Genomic DNA, 23,757 nt, shown 5'->3' with positions numbered 1-23,757 from the left:
CACTAGGAAGAATTTTCTGGTGAGTTTTTGAGATCTTGAGCATAAACATTTTTGCTGCTTGTTTTTACAGGATTGCACCTGCAATGCTACGGCAAGCTTCATATGGAACTATAAAAATAGGCACTTACCAGAGCTTAAAAAGAATGTTTGTTGAGCATCCAGAAGGTGAGGGGTCATTTTCTATTTAATTCAGGACTGATTTGCTTGAAGCCAATTCCAGTTGCATCTTACTGTAGCATTTGAACAAGTCTGCCAAAAAGACATTCCTTACACCAGCTACAACAAAGTTAGTCAGCAAGGGTAACTCATCAGAGCAGGTTTCATGGCTTCTGTAAGTGGCACTCTCTGGTTAAATGAGGGGAGGCATCATCCTGTCCTAATGCATCCTAAGTTTTGTAAATCTGCAGCTAAAATCTTTGTTTGTGAAACAGATGAAACCCTCATGATGAATGTTCTGTGTGGCGTTCTTTCGGGAGTAATCTCGTCATCTATTGCCAACCCCACAGATGTCTTAAAGGTAATTATGTAGAGCTTGTCTTCTTAGTTTTTGTTCTCTCCTGAAGCAAAAACAGTCTCCTGATGAATATAGGATTTGTTTTGTAACCCTACTTATTCTCATCTCTTAACTTCTAAAGAATCAGTAGCATCCTAAATTCCTGAAACCTCCTCCTGATCCATACTAGTAATTTGGAAATATGTGTGAGGAAGGTGAAGGCTGGGGAGGTAGTTAGACTCACATATTTTTGAGAGTGCGGGGAGAATAACTTTGATGCTGTGGTGTTTGTGTGGAGGCCACACTCTGTATTTCATCTGTACTTCTTGGTAACACTGTTGTACTTGGATGTTGCTAGAGCTCAAAATAGGTGAAGATTAGTTCAGAGGCAAGAGGTTCAGGGAATGCTGCTTGTACTGTATGATTCCTTAACACTAGAGAAGTTTTGCAAACCTGTGTTCCAGGGAAATGGCATTCCAGCATCAATCATTTAAAAAGAATTAGTGAAACAACCACCTCTTTAAGAATCTGTTAGCTTAATCATAGTCAGTAACTTGAAAGGGTTGATGGGTGTATCCTATAAAACTGGAGCTTGTGACTTACAAAGCTGCTCCTAATGAAAAGGAAGTCAAGAAAACTCTCTGTTTTCCTGAAGCTACTAAAAAGCTTTGTCCTTCATAGTGCTAGTGTGGTTATGTAGTGGCATTTCAAACAAGCTTGTATTTCAAGTGTGGCTTCAATTAGTTACTTCCTAGAATTATATCTACCTACTTGTTGACAACCTGTACATGTAAGTTACCTTTACAGGTCCCTAAGGATGATCTTATACATCTCCAGGGTTGAAGATCATGGTTCTCAGTGACTGAAATATTAATCTGTTTAACCTTTCATTTCAACATGTTCTGTGAGAACACTGCAAAGGACATCCTGCAGAACCCATCTGCCAGTCTTATCTAAATGGAGCAGTGTACCCATACAGAAATAGAAGTGACTTAATGCAGCTAAGAATTCTACCACATACTTCTTCAAAATTAGCAGCTGCATTGGGATAGTTAAGGCAAAAGATTGCACTTATATAGCTGTGATAATGCCAGCTCTTGCTTTTATACTTAGAGAAATTGACTTTACTACTTGCAGTTGTATCTTGATAGTTGAATGTAGTTTTATTATTTTTTTTGGTTGCATTTATTTTTTAATTGTATGTTCTAATGAATCTCAGATCAGAATGCAAGCTCAAGGTAGAACAATTCAAGGAGGAATGATGGGCAACTTCATACAGATCTACCAAAATGAAGGCACTAAAGGATTATGGAAGGCAAGTTTTTTTGAACTGTATCTTACACTTTACCTACACTTCCTTGTTCAATTGAACGTCATGTATTCCTACAGTGTTCTCAGCTGAAATATGGAGGATGTAATGTCTGTCATTTGTCATGGCTGCTTCACTGCTGGTGTCTCAGTGCTTTTTGATGAAGGGTTACAGCCAGCCTTGTATGTGAGGATTAGCTGCCACTTAGGAGAGGGAGGACAAATGCAGGGTTCAATTAGGGTGACTGGCTCGAGGAACAGTTCAACAACCCTTTCTTTGCCTTACACCTCTCAATCTGTATGCTCTGTCTGGTTTAAAACATATGCTAAGGAACATTTGGAAGTGAAGGAGCTGCTGAGCATCCCTTCTAGCTCAGGAACTCTCATATTCAGTTTTACAGGTTGTCTCTTGGGCCAATTATAGTCAATGACTGTATAATAACTGAAGAGCCAAAATAGACAATTGTTTTGAGCTGCAGGAGAATAGGAATGTTTTTCCATTAGTGTGCTTTTCTCACAGAGTTTCTTGATCTCCAGTTTTCTGTTCATCCTCCTTACTTTATCAGTTTTTCAGCTAGCAGCAAAGGAACACTGGTTTGGAGGTTTTACCTGACTGTTGACGCAAGAATTGAGATGTTAAGCAGAGGTAGAATTGAGATGTTAAGCAGAGATAGTAAATAACTTAAAGGATCTGAAGTTTCCATTCTGTGTGGAAAAGTGATTTATGTTATTTCAAATTTGTGGTTTTGGAGCATATACATCTAAGACTTGTACTAATTAGCCTTATTTGAATTTGCAATGTTCTTAACATATTTGTGGCGTTTTGCTTTGTATTGTAAGAGCTTGGCTTTTCTAACAGTGCACAAAGGTTGACTTTAAATTTCAACTATATCCTTTCTTTTGCCAGGGAGTATCATTGACAGCACAGAGAGCTGCTATTGTTGTTGGAGTAGAGCTGCCAGTATATGACCTTACCAAGAAGCACATAATTCTGTCTGGACATATGGGAGATACAGTATATACTCACTTCCTGTAAGTCTGTGTACCTGGTTGTATAGCTCAGTATTAGATAGTTCTTGCTGCAGGGGGGTGGAGTATTTTTATTTTTTTATCATCTGTCTAGATGTATACATATATTTCCGATGTGTTTATAATTTTTAGTGTAATAGCATCTCAGATGGTAGCATGGAAGCTAATTTTATACAGCAATTGAATTTAGCTTTCTTTTGAAACATGGAAATTTGTTTTGTGGGTGGTCTGAATCATTCAACTGTGCAAATTGAGGCTGGAAGAAATTTACAGTCAAATATTATTCCCTGGGGTGTGAACATCTTTCCAAGCGTAATGTATATAAGGGCTATATAGCAAATTTTCAAAATTATGTTTTTATAGTAAGTGAAAAGTAACTTTTCACATCCATTAGCTGAGTTAATTTTTTTAGTAAAAGCATTAAACAGTCATTATTACTTTGTGTTTCCTGGGAAGGGGAAGTTCTTGTACATCTGTGTGGTAGATCAGGTTCCATTAAACCCTTCTTTTACTAGTTCCAGTTTTCTTTGTGGATTAGCTGGAGCCCTTGCATCCAACCCAGTTGATGTTGTAAGAACACGTATGATGAATCAAAAAAGCCAAAACCATGGGGGACACTCAGCCTACAAGGGCACTTTGGATTGCTTGTTACAGGTAAGCAGTTCATGTATCATCATAAATAGAAACTGCTGCCACCAAGCAATGGTTTTGCTGTGGAGCTGTTCTGTTTTCCCTAGTAACTTAGACATGTTTTTGCCATAATATTTAAAAGGACTATGCTGTCAGTAATGCACTCAAGTGTGAAAAGTATCTGCTGTCTTGAGAGAGAGGCAGGAAGAAGTTAGTGTCTGCTGCAGACCCTTACTTTCTTTGGGTGCTTGGATGAGGAGAGGAAGGCTCTCAGCAGCACTGTCTTGCTCAACTTTATACTATGTCAGTCTGACAGGAAATTACCATTTCATAGGTCAGTCCTTGAAGCACAAGATGTTCTGAAACAGACAAACAGTTTTCTATGTTGCTTACTGCATAATGGAAAGCTTAGTACAGCCAAAGGCAAGGTCAGCCTCTGGTTTTGATTACTTTGATTTGGTTTCTGAAGTCTCTAACTTGGGATGAGGTGGGACCATGATGGCCTTGTACATGGAGAAGAATGGATAGTAAGCTGTTGCTGTCCAGCTGTTGACTGAACAGTCCAAGTCACATTGTCCAGGGAAATCCGAGGTCCAGAAAGCAAACTGAAATATTTCAAGGGGCTGCCAAATGTTAGCTACAGGTTTACATGCAGCAAATTTCAAGAGGCTGTCAAATGTCAACTGCAAGTTAACATCTAATGAAATGTATTTCTTTATCCTGTCAGACAATAAATATAAATTAAGGTTACAGGACTAAGCCACCTCCTTGTCTGGTACAGTCTTGTTAGCTGAGATGCTGTCTGGGTTTTTCACTAAAAAAGAATTACATAAGTGTGTTCTTATGTTTTTGTTCGTTTTTTTTTTTTCCCTAGACATGGAAGAATGAAGGCTTTTTTGCTCTGTATAAAGGTTTTTGGCCAAACTGGTTAAGACTTGGTCCTTGGAATATCATTGTATCCTTTCCAGAGGTGTGCAAAACTACTAAGTTAGCCATACAACAGCAAGTATTGTTTTTTACAGAATTACTCAGTGTGGGAAGTGTCATATCAGCACAGATAGTCCCTTTTTTTATGAATGGAAAATTGTGCAGTTGACAGGTTTTTTTTAAGTCTGCTTCCAGTTAGATTGAATTTGATTCACACAGAGTCAAGACTAAAATATGATCTTGCAAAATAATACTCTGTTCTTCCAATTTCATGCCTGCCCATTTTCTTTGTTATGAGCCTACTTTTAATCAAAGTTACCCAGGTGAATGAGGAGTGGGGGCTATTTCCAGAACTGAGGAAACTGTGGCAGTTACTGATGCAGTCTTTTTGTTTATCTTGGTCTCACAGTTTTAGCTTTGTTTCAGGAGCCAACTGATCAGAGCCCTGGGAAGTGGGTTGGTAGAAATTGTTTTGCAATAAACAAACCTTCTTAGCCCATCAAAGCTAAGTGATTTAAGAGTCTTAAGGGCTTTTGCAGTATTTTTATGGCAGCTTTTGCAGGACTGCCTCCTTAGTCCTGGGTTTACGGTCCTGAGGAAGATGGATGGGAAAGTATTTTGTATCACCAGCCTTTAAGCAAGTTTCATTGTTCTCCCTAGTATTGTGTAAAAATGTAGCCAACCTGCAGCATGGCAAAGGAAGGAACAAGGAGTGCTCCTGTAGTGGAAGGAGTGGAACACAGTTGCACACAGAAGCAGCTAACCTTGAGTAGTGAAGGGACCAGTTTTCACTGCATGAACAAGAAAGAGTTTTCCTTAATCAGCTGTGCCAGTTCTTTCTGACATATGAACAGCTGAAGAAATTGGATGCCTGACATGCTGAGCTGAGTACAGAATTCTGCTAATGTACTGTCAGAGTTTAGAGCAATGTGCAAGTTGTCTTGAGTGTTTGCTCTTTATTGTCTGAGCTGCTGGCCAAAGGAAGAGGTCACTGCAAGACTGAATGAGAAGAACCTGGAAGTGATTTCAAGGCGAACTGGCTCCTGTAACCATGGTTTGTGCACATGAGTCAGAGGATGATGTGCACTGTTTTTCAGACTGAACCAAACATGGTGGAATACCTTCTGTCAACTGTTTCAATGCTCTTGAATGTAAAGATCTGCAATGCAACTTTGTGCATCTGAGTCTCAAAGCACAGTGTTTTATAAAAGTTAAAGAAAAGGTTTTTTTCTTTATTTCCATAGATTTCCATAAAGGAAGGAAAAGAAAAATATTTCTGTAAGGGAAGATAAGCAGAACTGAGGAGTTGGGCTTTTCCTGCTTTCAGAAATGTATACAATTTGATTTATTGTAATAGCTCAAAGCTTCCAGTTAACCGGAAGTGTGAAAAGACATCTTTGCTGGCTTTCAGGTTGGCAAAATAACTACTGCAGTATAAAATCTGGTTTTGGTTTTGAAGCTTTCCTGTGTTCTAAGTCCTGAGATGTCTGCATAATTTTCTGGGAATAATCCAGCTTCATTAGCAAGTGTGGTTGCTACAGTTGACAGTTTTGCATAGCTTGAAGAAAGATTTTTTTCTTCCATGTATAATTCTTGATTTCAGCATAAGTGCTTCTTAAACATATTCATATGGAAATTGCTAGTAGGAATGAAGTTCAAACAAGTTCATGCCCATCTGCTGATCTTGCAGAGAAACTTTCCATGCCTCTTCCATCCTTGAGAAGAATTATTGGTTACTGGCTGTTTCACACTGTGCAGTCAGGCTCTCTCATGTGGGTGCCTATGTGACAAGAGCCAACCTCTCCAAAAGTAAATCTCCTATAAAGACTGCTTTCCTCCTTTAAAAAGACCCCAAGTCCAGAACTAGTGAACACTTTCACATACCAAAGATGCTCAAGTTGCTGTTACATGCAAGGAAACAGTTGATGTAGAAATCAATCACAGCTCCTATAAACATTACCTTTAGGCTTAAAGGTATATCAAAACTTCAGGGCTGTTAACTCAACAGTTATATCACACTTCTTAAGTGCTGTGTTGAATTCCTGGAAAAAGGAGTATGTGAGATGCAAATTGCAGGATGGATCTTCTGTGTTTACAGAGGGCAGCAAAGCAGGATCCATAGCTTTGGATTTTTGTGGCCTTGTGTTAATCTTTTACACGTTTTTCATAAAATCATTCCACTTAAAGAAGTTTCATTGAGATATTAAAATTGCTGTAATTACTTAAAATTACTAATTTTGAATTCACAAATAGAATTTTTAAATGCACAAGGCACTTTCTTTCCTAAGGTAAAACATTTTCTATATATAGGGGTATGCTGATGTGCAGTGTTTCCCCTTACAACTGTTTCTGTGCTTTGATAAAAAGTGTAAATATTTTTTATGCTGTGTAAGAAAAGTATATGTTTTTCAAGCCTATTAAAAGCATTAAAATATAAAGTGTGATGACTTAGAACTGCTTTAAGTTTTGAAGTTTCAAATACTTTGAGAAGCTTGCCAATTTGGAGTGACAGTAACTGCACTGTACCAGTTAATCTGTGGGGAAGCTGCAGAGGTATAAATGGACAAGATGGACTGGAATTGACTGCTAAGTCCCAAAGGCACCAAAACAGTGAAATAGGAGCTCAGGATCTCAGCTGAATGTGAGCCAGAGTGTGCCCAGGTGCCCAAGGCCAATGGCATCCTGGCCTGTATCAGCAGCAGTGTGGCCAGCAGGAGCAGGGCAGGGACTGTCTGCCTGTACCTGGCACTGGTGAAGCTGCATTTTGTTATAAATGAGAGCTTGATTATGCCAATATTCAAGCAGCAATCAATTTATTAATTAATATGGTAAAGTATGAGCAATACAGCACTGGGTACAGTGGGGGATGTTTTCCCTCCAACTGCACACCAATAGTTGAGGCTTTACAGGTTTTTATAGGGGTACTCATAAGCTTACTCATAAGCAGTTTCTATTCCAATTTTTACTCATCAGCAGTTTCTATTCCCAATTTTTAAGTCACAATTCTATACACTACTGTGATTTAGTTTTTCTCAGGATGTATCCCAGAAAGGAGTATCCCCAGATGGTGGGGGTCCAGCTTCTGACAAGAAGAAAGATGAATCCCATCTGGTAAAGTGCAGCTCCCCAGATGTGGATCCACCTTTTAATTGCAAAGACTATAAATATCATAACAGTGATGTCTAGCTTCCCTTGGTTGAAACTATAAATCCTGGAGTTGATGTTCATCTTCCTTTCTCAAGCTGTTTTTCTCTGCTTTACTAAGGCATGAGATAAGCATATTTCCTTCATATATATTCCAATGCTATAGTTTCAAGGATACAAGCAATATTCTAAAATTATACTTCAAAAGGTTCTTATTGCAGAACTCTTTAAGGATTAACTACAAGCAAAAAGCAACATTCTTAACACTTTAATTCCAATGCTCCTAAATCAACTAAGGTTAATTGCAAACAAAAGACTGGTTCAAAGGCCTTCTTCCATGCTTTACTTTCCTCAGTTATTATTAGAATTTGCAACTGTCCCACTATCGCTCTCCACACATATCACAATCACAAGTACACACATTGCCTGTATGTACCTGACACGAAACACAGCTTTGTATTTCACACTTCTAAATCAACTTAAGACATATAGAAGTAAATTGTGAACAAAGGATAGGTTCAAAGGCCTTCTTCCATGCTTTACTTTCCTCAGTTAATTATTAGGATTCATCTTTATAACTATCCCATGGTCGGTTTCCACACATATCACAATCACAAACACACACGTTGCTGTGTGTACCTGATATGAAGCACAGCTTTGTATTTCACAATTTCAAGTGCCCCTCCAGTTCTGGGCCCACAGTTTGGGAAGGACGTTGAGGTGCTGGCGTGCATCCAGGAAAGGGCAGTGGAGCTGGGCAAGGGTCTCGAGCACAACTCCTGTGAGGAGGGGCCAGGAGGGCTTGAGGTGTTCAAGTAGGGGCAGAGGAGGCTCAGGAGGGACTTTACCACTTCTAGAACTGCCTGAAAGGAGAGTACAGCCAGGTGGGATTGGTCTCTTCTCCCTGGAAACCAGCGACAGGACAAGAGGCCAAAGCCTTAAGCTGCACCAGGGGAGGTTTAGGTTGGACATCAGGAGCAGTTTCTTCTCAGGAAGGGTGGAGTCACCGTCCCTGGCGGCATGTAAGGAATGACTGCAGGTGGCACTCAGTGCCCTGGTCTAGGTGACATGCTGGAGTTTGGTCACAGGCTGGCCCGGACGGTTCGAGATCTTTTCCCGGCCAGTCTGCGATCCCGTGGATCCTCCCAGCCGCCAGGGGGCGCCACCCGCCCAGCGGCCCCTCGTGACGCCCGTCTCTGCCCCGTGCCCGTGACGCCACTGCCACGCGACGCGGCGCGCTCCGAGCCTCCCCCGGAAGCGCCGCCCCGCTCCCGGCGTTCCGCTGCGCTCCGGGCGCCGCTCCCGGCCCGTCCCGGCCCGGCCGCCCGTCCCGCCGCCGGCAGCATGCTGGAGCCGCCGCCCGCGGAGCCGCCGCCCGCGGCCAGGGACGTGCGCGACCGCCTCAGCCTCTGGGACCGCCGCCCGCAGCCCACCGCGCCGCTCAGCGACCGCCAGACCGACTCGGTGCTGGAGCTGAAGGCGGCGGCCGAGAACCTGCCGGTGCCTGCCGAGGTGAGGCGGCGGCGCTGCCCGGGCCGGAGGGGCGGAGGGCGGGAGCGAGGGCGGGAGCGGCCGCGGTGCCACGTCGCCAGGCGGGCGGCGGTGACGGCCCAGAGCGGCTGGGCCTGCGGGGCCGCTGCCGGGCTCGGGGGGCTCGGCTGCGCTTCGCGTTCTGGGTCGCGCCCGCAGCCGCGCCCCCAACCTCCCCTCTCCCTGCCTCGGGAGGGCTCGCTCCCTGGGAGCCCCTGCCGCCCTGCCTGGAGGGGTTGGTGAGGCAGCGGTGAGAGCTTTCCCCGAGAATGCACCGGCTTTCTCTGCCCGCCCTCGCCGTTTCCCTCAGACCACCAGCATTTGTCCTGCCGAAGCTGAGAACTTTAGCCGTGAAGTTAATTCTTTTGGTTTAAAGTGATCCTTGCTAATGCATGGCTCCTGGCGCCAACGTTATTTCCTGGTACGAATTGCAGGCTCTCGACTGAACTGAGGAAAGCCAGGAATAGAGGTGAAGAGGTTAATAATTTGTCAGCACCATAGAGGACATGGTCCCCCATGGTGTAAAATTCCCAGCTCTGACAAGGTGATTACTTATGAACGCTCCCTTGTCTGCAAAGGGAGGTGGAACAGAATGCTTGCATTCCTAACTGCACTTTTCAGGAGAGGGTTTGTATTTAAACAGGATCATAGTGTAAGATAAGTGCCATAAAATCAGCAAAGCCTGCTCTCAGCAAGTGTCTGAAAGCTCAGAACTGCAAAAGGGAGAGTGTAAAGCCATTCCTTCCTCAAATGCACCTGTTTCATTTAATCCTTCCTGGTTGCTTTTTTTTTGTGTAAGCAGAATGTAAAAAGTAAATATTGGCAGGCATCCAAAGTGATTGTAGAAGGATGTCCTGCTGCCAGAGGATGTTTTTAAGGATCTAAACCAGCTTTGCAACAAGGCAGGTACTGTGTTTGCCAGTGAGGACAACAGCAAAGCCAAGACATTGAGTTCTTCAGAGACCTGGGACAGTGTTGTGTCAGCTGTCCTGAAACAGCAGGCTCTGATGGATTCACCTTTCCCTCTGTATTAGACACCAGAGGAACCCTGGCTGCCCTGCTGGGGTCAGCCCTCTTTTGGGTGGAGAGGGGTGTGGAAGTTGGACAATGTCTGGCAATCTGTTTTTTCTCAAGTAGTTGAAATACTCTTTTTCTGTTGAACTAATACTAGCAGGCAGGGAATATTTTACTAAACAAGTTGTTTTCTATAGAGATACCAATTTCTAGAGAGATAAGCAATATTTTCTGGTTTTACCCTACTGATATTCTCAGAAAACATAAAATTTATCATCATGTAATCGAAGAGGGTATTATATTAGTTAAGTGTATATAGTAGTATTTTTCTTTTTGAATTAATTTCTCCCCTATAGGCTAATTAATAGTCTCTGGTCATACTTAAATACAATTTACCTCTAGTTAATTTTTTCCATGTTTTCCTTGCTTAAACAAGATAATTGTGGCTAAAAAATAATTTCTGTTCAACAGAGCTATTCCTTGTCTTCTGAATAAATTATGGCAGCAATCTTGAATTTTCCTTGAATGTCTGGCAAAAATCCCTGACAGTTCCTGTGTGGTGTTTCTAAGTGTATGGATATTGTAGTTGTCGGTGTAATGGTTGGACTCAGTGATCTCAGAGATTTTTTCTAAACTTAATGTTTCAGTGATTATCATATTGATAGGTAGAATGTCCATTGCATTTTTTTCTTCAAAAGTAGAAGCCTGTAATTTTCTCATCTTGCTGCTTTGGATTGCATTATGGTTGAGCTGCAGCTGTGAAGGGATTCTCAGTGAGTTATCTGACCAAAGTTTGTGGTGTTCTGTGAGCAGCTGCCCATCGAGGACCTGTGCAGCCTGACGTCCCAGTCACTGCCTGTTCTGCTGACAGCTGCCGTGCCAGAGTCCACAGAGGATGTCCTTCTGAAGGGATTTGCAGCACTAGGGATGGAGGATGAAAGAATTGAAACAGCACAGCAGGTAAGTGAATGACCATGAAGGTGCAGCGATCTTCAGAGAATGCTGTTGGTTTCTGTGTGTCTCGCCTAGCTTTTGGTGGGTTTGCTAAATCTTTTGGGCTGTGTTCAAGATGCATAGAGGGGAAAAAAACACTGAAGTCTTAGCTCTGAAGTGAAAGGTACTTTTTGCATTTGGAGTGGAATCTAATGTGAGAATAAGACACCCCTTCAGTAAAGTGGTGTTGCTCTTGAAGTAGAAGAACCCCCACTATCTAATGTGATACCCTTGTTCTTGTGCAAATAAAGCCAGATGAAATCCAGTCTTTACCATTTTAACTCAGTGAGGGAATAGAATGGAGTATTTCAGTTGGAAGGGACCCACAGTGAGGAATTAGTTTCCTAGATTAATAACTGAATTCTGAAACAGCTCTGTTTTTAACAAAAGCTCATCTTCATTTCATAGATCATAGATTTGATTTTTTTTTAATTGATTGCATGTGATATCTATATTGTTCACACCGTAAAATCTCTTCTAGTTCTTCTCCTGGTTTGCTCAGGTGCAAACACAGATGGATCAAGATGAAGGTGCCAAGTATAGGTACGTGCTCTTCCTCAGTTCTTTTCACTGTAAGCAGTTCCACCCTGAAGGACTTCATCTTGTCCATTAATGTTACCACATGTTCACATTCAGCTGGTGGGGAGTGGGGGAATGTGCTGGGGCAGCTGAGGCTTTCCAAGGCTGTGGGCCTCACTCCCAAAGGCCACTGCCCAAGTGGCAGAACAGTTAAGGGGATGCAGATTTCCTTCTGAACTGCCCAGTATATTTAGACAGGTGGAAATTAGTTTTGTCTTACAGACAGGGCTGTAGACAAAGGCAGTTCTAGAGCTTTCCTATGATTTTTCAATTTTTGCTGGTATTGGAATGTCATCCTCTGAGGGCAAGACTGTGTAAGCAGATGTGGCTGGAGGTCATTTCTGTTCTCACCATTTGGCTCATCAGTGACTGTGGTTGTCATTCTGTCTCTGCATTCCCTGACACTTTGCTCAACTCTGGTTTTGAGTCTTGCCATTCTCATCTGTTTGTGTGTAACTGACTTTTCCATCAGGCTCAGCAGAACCCCTTTCCACTGACTTTGACAGTTACTCCTTGGGAATCTGAAGTACAGCTGAATGACTTAGCTAGATCTGCTTGTGGCTTTTATAGAAACTGGCTTCTGTTTTGAGACTTCACAAACTTGCCCTTGACCACAAGGAAATGCTGCTGTATTCCCTCTTCTGTTTTTCCTCTGCTTTTCTTTGGGCTGTTTCTTTCTCCTTTGCTCTGACATTTGAGGAGGTGACTTTTCTTAAAAGCAGAGGGTGAGGCATGTACTGATCCTGTGATCTGATTGTTAAGAACCTCCAAGGAGTTCTGGCTTGCACTTTGTCAGTTGGCATGTTTGTAATGGTGCACACAGGTGCTCAAATGTGGATGCACAGTGGCTTGTAGGATGGCCAGTATGCTGCTGTCTGCAGGAGGCTAAAGGTGCAGAAGGAAAATGAATAATTTCTTTGCCTGTTGCACATGGATACAGGGAATTGCATTACTTGCCTCTTTGTACATGGTAAAGCAGAACTGAAGTTTTAGCTGACATCCAAGAGTAATTAATTTTTAATATGCTTTAGATGAGCTGAATGCTTGACATCTAGTTATCATTTAGAGTTTTTATCTGCATTGAGCCTTGGACAAATCTGGTGACATTAGACACCAGATCTATTTAATCTAAGCCTCTTTCAGTTCTCACAGTAAGTTTTGAATCCTCTAGATAATTTCAGCCACTGCAGAAGAGAAAAAGTAATTTCTAAATGGAAACTGAAAATGAGTAGAAGAGACCCAAATTAACATGCCTGTTGGGAGCAAGGCAGGTAGAATTAGGCTGCTTGCAGAAGTCAGTGTGTTTGTGCTGCCCATTTAGGCAGTATTCACATGCTGCAGACCAGCTGTGGTGCAAGCTGCTGCTTTCTAGGTAGGCTTGCTGTAGAGAATGTCAGGGAAATGCAGTGGCTATTCCAGACCCTTCAGCTCTGTTATTTCTGAGGTGGTGAAACGTGCTTATTGTGCACTCTTGCTTGATGCAAATGACCTCCTATTCCTAGAGAGAGAAAAGTGGTGGCAGTGTCCCTGCAGGCAGCTGGATTTGCAAATACACAAAGGGAAATTTTACTTCTGTTATCTGTTGATTCTCTTTTTTTCTAGACAGATGAGGGATTACTTGTCTGGCTTTCAGGAGCAGTGTGATGCTATCTTGAATGATGTGAATAGTGCCCTTCAGCACCTGGAGTCACTGCAAAAACAGTATCTTTTTGTGTCCACAAAGACAGGAACGCTGCATGAGGCCTGTGAACAGCTTTTGAAAGAGCAGGTAATTTTTGATGGAAGGATTACTGGGAACTGCTTAGGCATCTTAAATGACAGTTTCTTTTTCTTGGGCTGGGAAAACGTGTGAGCTGTGATAACAATGCATCCATTTGCTTTGGACCTAATTTTTTGGGAGTGTTTCACCTGAAACTGGAGTGTCAGTATGTGTCAAATATTCAGTATTTGTCAATATATGCTTTAATGAAGAAACTTAGCTGAGGGCAGTTTTTGTAACTGATGCCTGACAAGTGCAAACTGTACTGGAATTAATAATTCATATCATTTACAGAAATATTTTGAGTTGCTTTCTGCAAGATCCCTGAAGCTGGGAGCTTATTTCCCAGATACTTTTTCTTTTTCCTGATTTATCACTGCTGCAACAGTGATACAATGGATGTTTTTATTTAATAGTCAGATTGGATATGAGATAGTCAGATTGGATATGAAAGAACTTTTTAAAACTCCAATCCTGAGATACAGGATTTTTACAATTCTCTGTAATACTGATGGCAGCACTGCTGTTTGTATGCAGCATTTTCTGTGGGATACTGACAAACCTGTAGTATATATTATTTTAAATACACTACTGAAAATAATGTGTCAGTCTCTGGCAAAAGAACAAGAGAGCACTGCTGTATTCTGCATTTTTTGTTGTACTTGATTAGTTGCAAGTTTCTTGGAGCTATTGAACAATGGTGTGTGCTGAAAGCTGAAAGGGAGGCTTAATAATATCATACACACATGTGTGTATATATATATATATAAATATATATATGTATGTATATATAGTTAAGCCATTTGCTAAGTTGATGATTTTCTTTTATTTATTGTTTCTTTAATAGTCAGAACTTGTTGAGCTGGCTGAAAACATCCAGCAGAAACTTTCTTACTTTAACGAGCTGGAAAATATCAACACTGTAAGTATTATTAATTGTTAATATTCTTAGAAAATGAAAGCTTACTGGTCTGTTGAACTTAGTCACCAACAGTAATGTGCTTAGGTTCCTTACAATGATGCTTTGTCTTGTTTTCCAAAGAAATTGAATTCCCCTACGCTGTCTGTGAACAGTGAAGGATTCATTCCCATGCTGGCTAAGCTTGATGATTGTATTGCATATATTTCATCACATGTAAGTCATTCTGTATTTTTGGTTAAATTGTCACAACTATGTGTTCATACTTTTGTAATGTTTTTTTTTCCCCCTATAAAAAGTTTTCTGTGCCAAATACAGGAAAAAGTTAAGGATGGTGCTTTATAAATGTAGGAAATTTTTATTGAATATACTTTTTATTCTGCTTAATTCTTTTGTAAAATACTTCTTTTAGTTTGTACAAGCTGGCTAGTTATGTGAGTATATTAAGTTTTGATAAATTTTGACTCTTACTATTTCTATTTAAAATTGATTTTTTTCTTTCTTTCAGCCAAATTTTAAAGACTATCCTGTATATTTGACGAAGTTTAAACAATGCCTTTCTAAAGCTATGCACCTTATCAAGACATACACTGTGAATACACTACAGAACCTCACAACCCAGTTAATGAAAAGGGTAAGGTGAACCAGCAAGTGGGAAGTAGAGCTGTGCTGAAATGTCTATTATAACATCAAAGAGTTCTCTTTTTATTTTTTTGAAGGTGGGATGTGTCAGCAGATTTTTGTGAAAATAGGTCAGGGCAAACACTATGGTGTTTGTGTAGGTTGTCCAATACTCAGCCAAGTATGACAGAGATCTAGTGATCCAAAAGATTTAAAAGTAGTAATAATTAAAAAATGATGGAAATTGAAGATTAAGTCATTGAATAGAAGTAGGTGAGCAGTAAGCGAGTGAAGGCCAGGGATGGATGAAGAACTGTGTTAGAGACACCAGATGGCCAGACAGTGGCTTTCCTGAGCCAGAGTGTGCACTGGAGCTCTGAATTGTCTGTTGGTGTGTTGCCAAATGGGGAAGGTACACAGGAGAAATAGAGGTACTGTGGTGTTTTGTTTTGGAGGTGGATTGCTTTGGAGACAGAGAGAGATTAAAGGGAATACTTGAAAAAAGTGTACAGGAGCTGGGTGTTACTGGATGGTAATTGTAAAGCACAACTCTGAGTTCATACCATGATCATTTCAGTATTACATTCCAGTAAGTATTCTTGGGTGCTCTTGGTCATGTAAATGTTTATTCTGCAGTGGTTTGTGTAGCTGCAGATAACAACTGTGCCAGGTTCCTGTTAGTTTTGCCAGTATTTTTTGTTTCAATTTAAAGTGTTGACAGTGATGCTAGAGTGTCCCAGGGAAGAGACACCCTGTCCCAGTGTTTACTCCCCCTCACTCCAGGGAGATGTAAGCATAAATGTGACCAGGGAGGTGTTTTTGGTCTCATTAAGATGTTGATAGTCTCATGCTGCAATGTTCTGTCAGAGCAGAAGGGAGAGGGGAATGTCTCTTCCTATGCACTTTCATTCTTTCTCCAAATAATTGTTGTGTACTTTGTGCTCAGTTCTACTACAGACAAACTTAGTGTCCTGAGGGATAATCAGTGAAACTAAAGATAATAGAATTGAGAACTGGCACACCAGAAAGAAAGGAATTTTAGGCAGTGTTCATGGAAACTTGTGGAGGAGTACTCGTGGAGTGAAGATATTAGTTAAATGGCATTGAACATTTTTTTGTGTTTGGTACCAAACTAGGTTTTATTAAAAAAAAAAAAGTATCATAGCTTGGTTTGATGCCAGTGGATTGTTCTGACTGAGCTGAATTTAAACATCTCTGATAAGCAGCATGTCTACAGAAAGAAGTGTGTAACCTAATTTCTGAATTTGAATTGCTGCTTAGGAGTTTTAAGTCAGGAAGAATACGTCTTTTAAGAGTGGGATGACCTTTTCCTTCCCATGTACATGGGGGTTTTGTGGATATCTTGTATACTTTGAAACATTAAATGTCTCCCTCTGCTAGAAGTGCAGTACTGGACCAGTGTTTTTTAGTTGTTGTCAAGTGTTGAGTTTTCCTATTGTAACAGAACAAGACTGTCAGGACTGGGAAGGAACCGAGATCTGGATGTTCTCTGGTGATGCACACATGTGAGTGGAGGTTTTGATGTGAGTTCATAGAAGGATGATGAGGTTGCTCACAGGGATGAAAATAGGAGGTGAGGATGGTGGAGTTTTCCTGTCCCCATCATGTTTCTGAAGAAGACCATCTCTTTCTCACTTCAGTAGGGATAAGGGGAGGAAAGCTTGGTGTTTAAACTGGGTCTCTGCTCTGCTTTGTTAGTGCTAGAATTTGTCTGAAGTTCAAGCTGTCTGCCTCACTGGGCTGAGGAGCTGTAGGGGGAGCTGCCTCAAGACAGCTTGATTTTCTGGTTGTAGGTTGAATGCAAGCTGAAACTTAGCTTCTCTGCCTTGGGACCAGCAGATAAAGGGAAATTTGTTCCATTTTAGTACTACATATTAAGGACCAACAATCACTACTTCTCTGGCAGGTCCAGAGAAAATTTTTGTCTCTAATGGAGAATGTCATAATTACTGAAAATGTTCCTTTTTCTGTAGAGGCTGTTGGATGAAGCACTTGGCTTGGGTTTTGTTCTTCCATCTGACTTTAAATTCTGAAACCAGCATGCCTTTGTTGGTGGGAAGTGGCAAAGAGCTGTTTCACTGGAAGCATAAGCATAAACAACCAATACCCTGTTTTAGAGCCTAATTATCTCAGCCATTATATGCTAGTAGCCAAATATAGTATTTTGCTTTTTAACCAATTACTGATCTCTTCTTTCAGGATCCTTCAGCTGTGCCAAATTCTGACAATGCCTTCACGCTGTTTTATGTGAAATTCAGAGCAGCTGCTCCCAAAGTCAGAGTAAGTAGCTGGTAACTAACTTTTAAAAAGGAAGTTATGAAAATGAGGCTTGAATTTATTAGTGTGAATGCAGGGATTGCATATTGTGCAAATGTGAATGTCCAAAGATTGCATATTGTATCCGTGGAAAAATACTACAAACTGTTTTCCAATTACTACAGAAAATGGATTTACTGATAATACTTCTTTCTCTGTTTTTTTTTTTTGAGTAGACTCTTATTGAACAAGTAGAGCAAAGATCTGAAAAAATGCCAGAGTGAGTATGTCTGCATAATTTATCTTCAACAGTTTTAAGTTTTGAAAATATTTACTTTTGTTTAGGTACTGTTAAGCACATTATTTGTTTAAAAGAAAGTTTTAAAAATTGTAATTACACAGACCTAAAGAGGATATTAGAATGAATTTTATGTGTGCCAGAAAATGATCTTCAGTTACTGTTTTAATTTCTTGGCTAGGTATCAGCAAGTTCTCAATGAAATCCATCAATGTTACCTCGACCAGCGGGAGCTTTTACTTGGTCCAAGTATCGCTAGCACTGTTACAGAATTAACCAGTCAGAATAACAGGGATCATTGTGCTCTGGTAGGTAAAGTAGTCATGTGTTGTGAAGGTTTTGTCATGTTTTAATCCTTTCTCCCCCAGGAAAAACGAACCTACTTAATTCAGTCATCTGCATGCAGAATTGTTACTGTTGTCTGTGAGTTTGAATCATTAACATTCTACTAATATTTTCAAGCCATACATGTTTTATTTCTGTAAAAACTCCACCCTGTTACATACCTCACAGAGGGGGGGAGGATTAAAAAAAAGCATAAAATGTGGTTACTTAAATTTCAGAAACAAAAAAAGGGGCAGAAGTTGTACAGTGAGCTTTTATTTGGCTAGTAACATCTTTTCAGCCCGTACTCTTAGAGTTCATCTTGTTGCTTTTGAATTTTACAAACCTTCAGTTTAATCATAGCTGTAGTAATCACAACACAATATATAATATATAGTAATAATACCTTTAATATCTCTTGTGATACTGATGCAAAGAAAATAATTTAATAATCAAGTATTTGTATTTCTGTGAATACAGGTACGAAGTGGTTGTGCCTTTATGGTCCATGTATGCCAGGATGAACACCAGCTTTACAACGAGTTCTTCACAAAACCAACACCAAAACTGGAGTAGGTGGTAGATCCTGGTTTGGTTTTGTTTAACTGGATGTTGTATTTAGGGGGGTGTTGTGATGTAGCAGATAATATTTTATGGGAAACAGAGCCATGTTCAAATGGTTTGGTAAGAACTAGCAAGATAAAAAAAACAGCTTAATCACTTTAAGCGTCAGAATTTGTTGTTCTTGTGTTTTCTTCTTTCTTCAAGCAAAGCTGATAGTTCCCATTCTCCATAAGTAATCTTTGCAAATGCTCTGTAGATAAACATATTCAGGTTCTTTGAAAATAGCTGTAGAAGTCTACAGCTCTCAACTGTTTTTGTACAGCCTGTTTTGCACAGCCTGTAGCACAAGTGCATTCATTTACTTCAGTCTGAAGTTAGGCTGATGAACTCCAGCTATTTTTCCGGAAGGATTTAATGAGCTGCCCTTACTGTCAAGGAATATTTGCATGTTGTCTGTATTTGGACTGAACACAAGGCAGGGTATTGGATGCCTGACAAGAGCGGTGTCCCAGTCTCTCGTGCCTAAACCTAAAAGAGGGACAGGGTGCTGTTTCACACAGGAATTGTATTGGAAAAGTATTGTTGAGTTTTTTACAACAAACCTGTAATGGTAAAGTATTTGAATAGATTATGTCCCTCCAGTTTTCTGGTATGTTTTAGTACTGATACTTGATTTTGAAATTTGGGTAGGTCGTGTTCCCTTGCTATAAAGTTCCTAACTAAAGTGTGTCCCTATTAGTGTAAGTCTAACTTATTAGTGACTGAGCAAGACACTGGTTTTGAGTGTTGCAATGTCTTAAATTGAGTGCAGCCTAAGTTAAACAAAGTGTGTAACCTGAAAAAGACTGCCAAGTACCCTTCCCATCCTTCAAAGCTAAAGGAAAACCAAAACTGCTTAAAGCCTCACTAGAGATAAACCACAGTGCCAGAGTAGGCCCAGTCTTTTCTGAGGGTTTGTGGCCTTGTGTAGGGCATGCTCAGAATTTGAGGTGACTGAAATAAATTTGCTTAAGAATCAGTTTAGCTATCTCAGTCTAAATCCTGGACTAAACATTCCTAATTGAAATCAGTGTAAAATGTTGTTCAGCCAGAAATCTTGTCACTAATGCTATTCACACCAAGAATGATAATAGACTTCTGGTTTTTTTTTAATTTTGATGGAATGTAATTACCTAATTTCCTAAGAACTTGCTTCCCTTTTTTTTTTTTTTGCCTACATCTAAATAAAATATTTTTTAAAAAATGTTTTAAATAGTAGCTCCTTTATTAGGTTTCTCTAAGCGTAATACATGGCCTCATTTTCTTTTCTGCAGTGCTAAGGTGCTCTGAAGATATTATAGCCTGGTGTCTGTGTAGAGATAAGAGTTTACCAAAATTCTACCCAAGAGTAAAGATCTGAGATTGAGTATTGTAGTTAATAAATAAGACTAGTGAAACTTTCTCTTTTGTTTCTGCTTTTAACTGTTTTATCAAGTTACTTGTGGTGCTATAGGATGCAAAGGAAGAGGCATTCAAAATGTTTCTGCTGCGTATTTTTCATGAGCATTTTTGTTCCCAGTCTGAGGAACTGAAGTGTCATTGTCCCATTGACAGACATTTTTTGTGAATTAGAAAAAAACAAATAGTGCAGTAAACTCAGTGTCTTTATCACAGTGTCATTATTCAGTGTTCTTGATGTTTAAATTTCCAACTCTAGAAATTACTTGAATTTTCAGCTACTGGCAATGGCATTAGTGCCTAATATGTGATTAGTGAGGGGGGCATTGAGAATGGCAAAAATGTCTAGAGTGAGTGCTTTTGATGTCTTAACCAGGATATGCACCACTTTGAACATGAAAGAAAAAAATCCATGGAAGTGGGATTTCTGGTGTGTCACTGTATTGATATCATAACTTCAGTTAGATTGGAAAGTGTGTTCTGAGATGTTGGTAGCTATAACAGAAAACATTACCAAGCTTCTCCTCCTGCATCCCTCTTTGTGTGCTCCTGATTCTAACACACTGTTGAGTCCTTGCAATCAGATGAGCCTTTTCTTGAGGGAAAATTCGGGTTGTTGATTCTGAGCTCAGCAGGAGCATTTTTTTACATAGTAGCCAAGTAAAACCAGGTTGCAGCGTCTTCCCTTTGTGACAGGTTGAGTTGTTGGTTGGTTTGTATAGGTTTTTTTTGGTTTATTTGGCTTTTTAAAATTTTATATTAAAATTAATTAAAAGCTATAACACCATTTTTAAGCAGTTGATATGTCACATCTTTTAAAAGGAAAGCTTTTCCTACTTTTTAGGTAATAGTGGGTTTATATTTTAAACTGTCTTGTTTGAAGTCTTCTATGACACCTTTTTTCTCTCCCTCCTTTCAAAAATCTTTGCCACAAAATAATCTATGTTTGTGGTAAAATTTTCTTTTGCTTTTGAGGGATCCTGAAAATATTTTGCTTTGTTTTATTTTTTCTTCATAGTGAACTCTTGGAGAAGTTGTGTCTTTCATTGTATGATGTCCTGAGGCCAATGATCATCCATGTCATTCACTTAGAGACACTTTCTGAGCTCTGTGGGATTCTCAAAAATGAGATGCTTGAGGATCATGTACAGAACAATGGTAACTCATAGATTGAAGATTATTGTTTTTAAGTGTCTTCTTAACTGATAAAATTATTTAATTGCATAGTCAGAAATTCTAGATGCGTATTTCTTTCTAGTGGATCTTAACCTAACCTCATATTTGACATGTTTGTGTAAAATTAATTATGCTTTTTCATTTCTAGTGAAGGTCTGTATATTTGGGTCTGTGCATAGCATCATTTTAAGTAATGTACTGATGTTAGTCATGTTTTCTCTAGATTGTACAAATGCTAGCAAGCATACACCCAGTGTATATGCATGCACCAGGGTTGATTTAAATTAACTTTTAAAATTAATGAACTGCTTCACTTGGCCCTGCTAATGCATCATCCATGTAGAGCTTTCTGCATAATGATGATAAAATAATTGAAACTGATTTTTTTTCAATTCTCCTTAATGTCATGTTTCCCAGATTAGAAATTGTAACTTCAGCAGAGGAGTTAAGTAGCAGTGTAGATTCTGGAGTTTTGTGAGTATGCAGAGCCCAAAGTCTCATAGGAGAGGGCCGACCTGGTGTCTCATTTCATAGTATGACCAGTGCAGAATGGAACCCTTTCAGAGTCTTTATTGCACCAGGCAGTAAATAGAAATCATCCTTGGTACCTGATTTATCACCCAGTGTAGCTCCTTGTCACTGAAGCTGTGCCAGTAATCATGAAGAATTGTTCACTTTCCTGGAAGTATAATTGTGACACTGTTCGGAATGAGCAAAAATTTGCTGACTTAATCATTTGGCTTATCATAAGTGTCTTACTTCTACTTAAATTTGGGCTGATACAGTAATTCTTAAGTTTGATGTGACCTGCATTGGTTTATCTGTTTTTATCAGCTCCCAACAGTCACACCACGAGTATTGGCTGTGATGGAACCAAAGCCACCTTGTTTTGTTGTTCCCTCCAGAATTCCACTTAATGTACCCAGGTCTGAAATAGATAGAACCCTTAATTCTAACAATGCATCTGAGATTGCATTTTCATAGCCTAATGAAAATCTGGGGAGCCAAAGCAACTGCAGCATGGAGTTCAGTAAACTCCTTGTTTATCACAAATTTGTCTGCATGCTGCTGTTCCAAAAATACCCTGACTCCATCTGCAGCAAGCCAGGTTTTTATGGTCATATGTGTGATACTTCAGATTTGTGTTTCTATAAGCTTGTTTTGTCATTAACAAGTTTGTGCCTGTTCTTATCTTTGTCAGCTGAACAACTGGGAGCCTTTGCAGCTGGTGTCAAGCAGATGTTGGAAGATGTGCAGGAGCGCCTTGTCTACAGGACACACATTTACATCCAGACTGACATCACCGGCTACAAGCCTGCGCCCGGCGATCTCGCCTATCCTGACAAGCTGGAAATGATGGAGGTACAGCCTCAGCTTCTTCATTGGCCTTGACTTTGTACATGCTGTTTATGCAGTTATGCAATTCAATGCTTTGCAGCTTGGGTTTTCCTGTTCTTAGGTGTATTTGGTGTTATTGCCGTTTTTAAATTGACACTTGCTGATTAAATTATGGCCCTGAACTAGATGTCAATGTTTTATGTCAAACTTAGTGACAATGGCAGTAGTTCTCACAGTTAACAGTTTTGATAAAACTTGAAGCTTCTGAATTTTTATTTACATTCATCAGTAATAGGTATTACCCAATGTATTTCCTAGTTGAGCTGGAATTGAAATGATGTTTGAGACAGTCCCAGTTAGCTTCAGGTTTGTTTTAAGAACTACTGGTCAACTAGCTTTTGGTAGGCATGTGTGTACCCTGTGCTCAGGCAGTGTGAGAGGAGATTTGCTTTAAATAATTTAACATGTTAGCAATGGCTTCCAGAAGCCTTTTTCAAGTTCTTATCAGTATTAGCCATTTTTTAGTCATTCCAAGTCCTTTGAGTCAGTGTTCCTGTTGAAATGGATCAAACTAATTCTACTTATTTTAAAAAATGAAATAACTCATGGAAATAAATAAATGCCCAATGAGAAACCTTTAATGAGTTTTTGACTAGAACAAGCTGCAACTGCATGAAGACTACATGGAAGCAGTAAAGCATAGTAAAGATCCCCCTCCAAATTCACTTTATAATGGGAGACCCAAGCTGTCAAAGCACTGAGGTGACTGAGAATGGCTTTTCCAGCATGGACTGGCAAGATTCAAATTTTGTCACTGTATTCTGCTTTCCACGTAGCTGCCAGAATAGCTGGTGGTGCTTAGAAAACTGTAGGACTGAGTTCCAGGTGACCAGTTGATAGAAAGCTGCTGTTTGACTTCAGAATCAGAACATGACTTATAAAGAACACAGCAGCTATCTGTCTGTCTGTCTGCCTTATCTCTCTCTTCTACCTACCTACCTAAAATACATGTATTTTGCTGTGGGCTGAAAGACATTAACATTATGTGACTGTACCTTACTGGGCTCAATTCTTGTCTGCAAACAGAAAAAACACTGTGAGAAAATTACCAGCAGTGAACTCATGTTGCTGTGATATTGTCCTTACACAATAAAAGCTTTAGATATATATATATATCTAAAGCTTTTATTGTGCTACAGTTAGTACTTTGGCATTTTTTTTTGGATATCCACGGGGTTTTAAACCCTGAAGCTAGTGAGTCTGTTGAGTACATGCTCTTTGTATTGAAAGTTTAAGGACTAATAAGCATCTCCAGGCAAGTGATTCTCCTGTTTGGTCTGCATGAGGCCTTATTTTCTAACAAAGGTCCTATGGCCCTTCAGTTAAGGAAGAGAAAG

At 40.0% G+C, this 23,757-nt stretch overlaps 2 protein-coding genes across 8 annotated transcripts in view; both read left to right on the top strand.

Annotated features, from left to right (window-relative positions):
- Positions 1-6,825, top strand: part of SLC25A30 (solute carrier family 25 member 30) — a 32,711-nt gene extending 25,886 nt beyond the window's left edge. For all 5 annotated transcript variants that reach the window (XM_058825164.1, XM_058825160.1, XM_058825162.1 and 2 more), the window contains 7 exons: positions 71-165; positions 432-517; positions 1,713-1,808; positions 2,709-2,833; positions 3,346-3,484; positions 4,335-4,415; positions 5,221-6,825. In XM_058825164.1, the coding sequence (XP_058681147.1) occupies positions 71-165; positions 432-517; positions 1,713-1,808; positions 2,709-2,833; positions 3,346-3,484; positions 4,335-4,415; positions 5,221-5,262 (664 nt within the window). In that variant the 3' untranslated portion in view covers positions 5,263-6,825. The remainder of the gene's footprint in view (positions 1-70; positions 166-431; positions 518-1,712; positions 1,809-2,708; positions 2,834-3,345; positions 3,485-4,334; positions 4,416-5,220) is intronic.
- A 2,007-nt stretch (positions 6,826-8,832) lies between these two features.
- Positions 8,833-23,757, top strand: part of COG3 (component of oligomeric golgi complex 3) — a 30,674-nt gene continuing 15,749 nt past the window's right edge. Inside the window, exons 1-13 of one of the 3 annotated variants that reach the window (XM_058824736.1) lie at positions 8,833-9,043; positions 10,889-11,035; positions 11,550-11,611; positions 13,250-13,415; positions 14,254-14,328; positions 14,449-14,541; positions 14,834-14,959; positions 17,167-17,247; positions 17,460-17,503; positions 17,703-17,829; positions 18,326-18,417; positions 20,865-21,004; positions 22,224-22,384. In XM_058824736.1, the coding sequence (XP_058680719.1) occupies positions 8,876-9,043; positions 10,889-11,035; positions 11,550-11,611; positions 13,250-13,415; positions 14,254-14,328; positions 14,449-14,541; positions 14,834-14,959; positions 17,167-17,247; positions 17,460-17,503; positions 17,703-17,829; positions 18,326-18,417; positions 20,865-21,004; positions 22,224-22,384 (1,482 nt within the window). In that variant the 5' untranslated portion in view covers positions 8,833-8,875. Of the gene's footprint in view, positions 9,044-9,448; positions 9,483-10,888; positions 11,036-11,549; positions 11,612-13,249; positions 13,416-14,253; positions 14,329-14,448; positions 14,542-14,833; positions 14,960-17,166; positions 17,248-17,459; positions 17,504-17,702; positions 17,830-18,325; positions 18,418-20,864; positions 21,005-22,223; positions 22,385-23,757 lie in introns of those variants that run through there. The other 2 variants (XM_058824738.1, XM_058824737.1) reach the window with 2 other exon arrangements.

This window comes from Ammospiza caudacuta, chromosome 2 (assembly GCF_027887145.1).
Source record: "Ammospiza caudacuta isolate bAmmCau1 chromosome 2, bAmmCau1.pri, whole genome shotgun sequence".
Taxonomy (NCBI): Eukaryota; Metazoa; Chordata; class Aves; order Passeriformes; family Passerellidae; genus Ammospiza; species Ammospiza caudacuta.
This window is presented reverse-complemented; position numbering and strand designations above follow the sequence as displayed.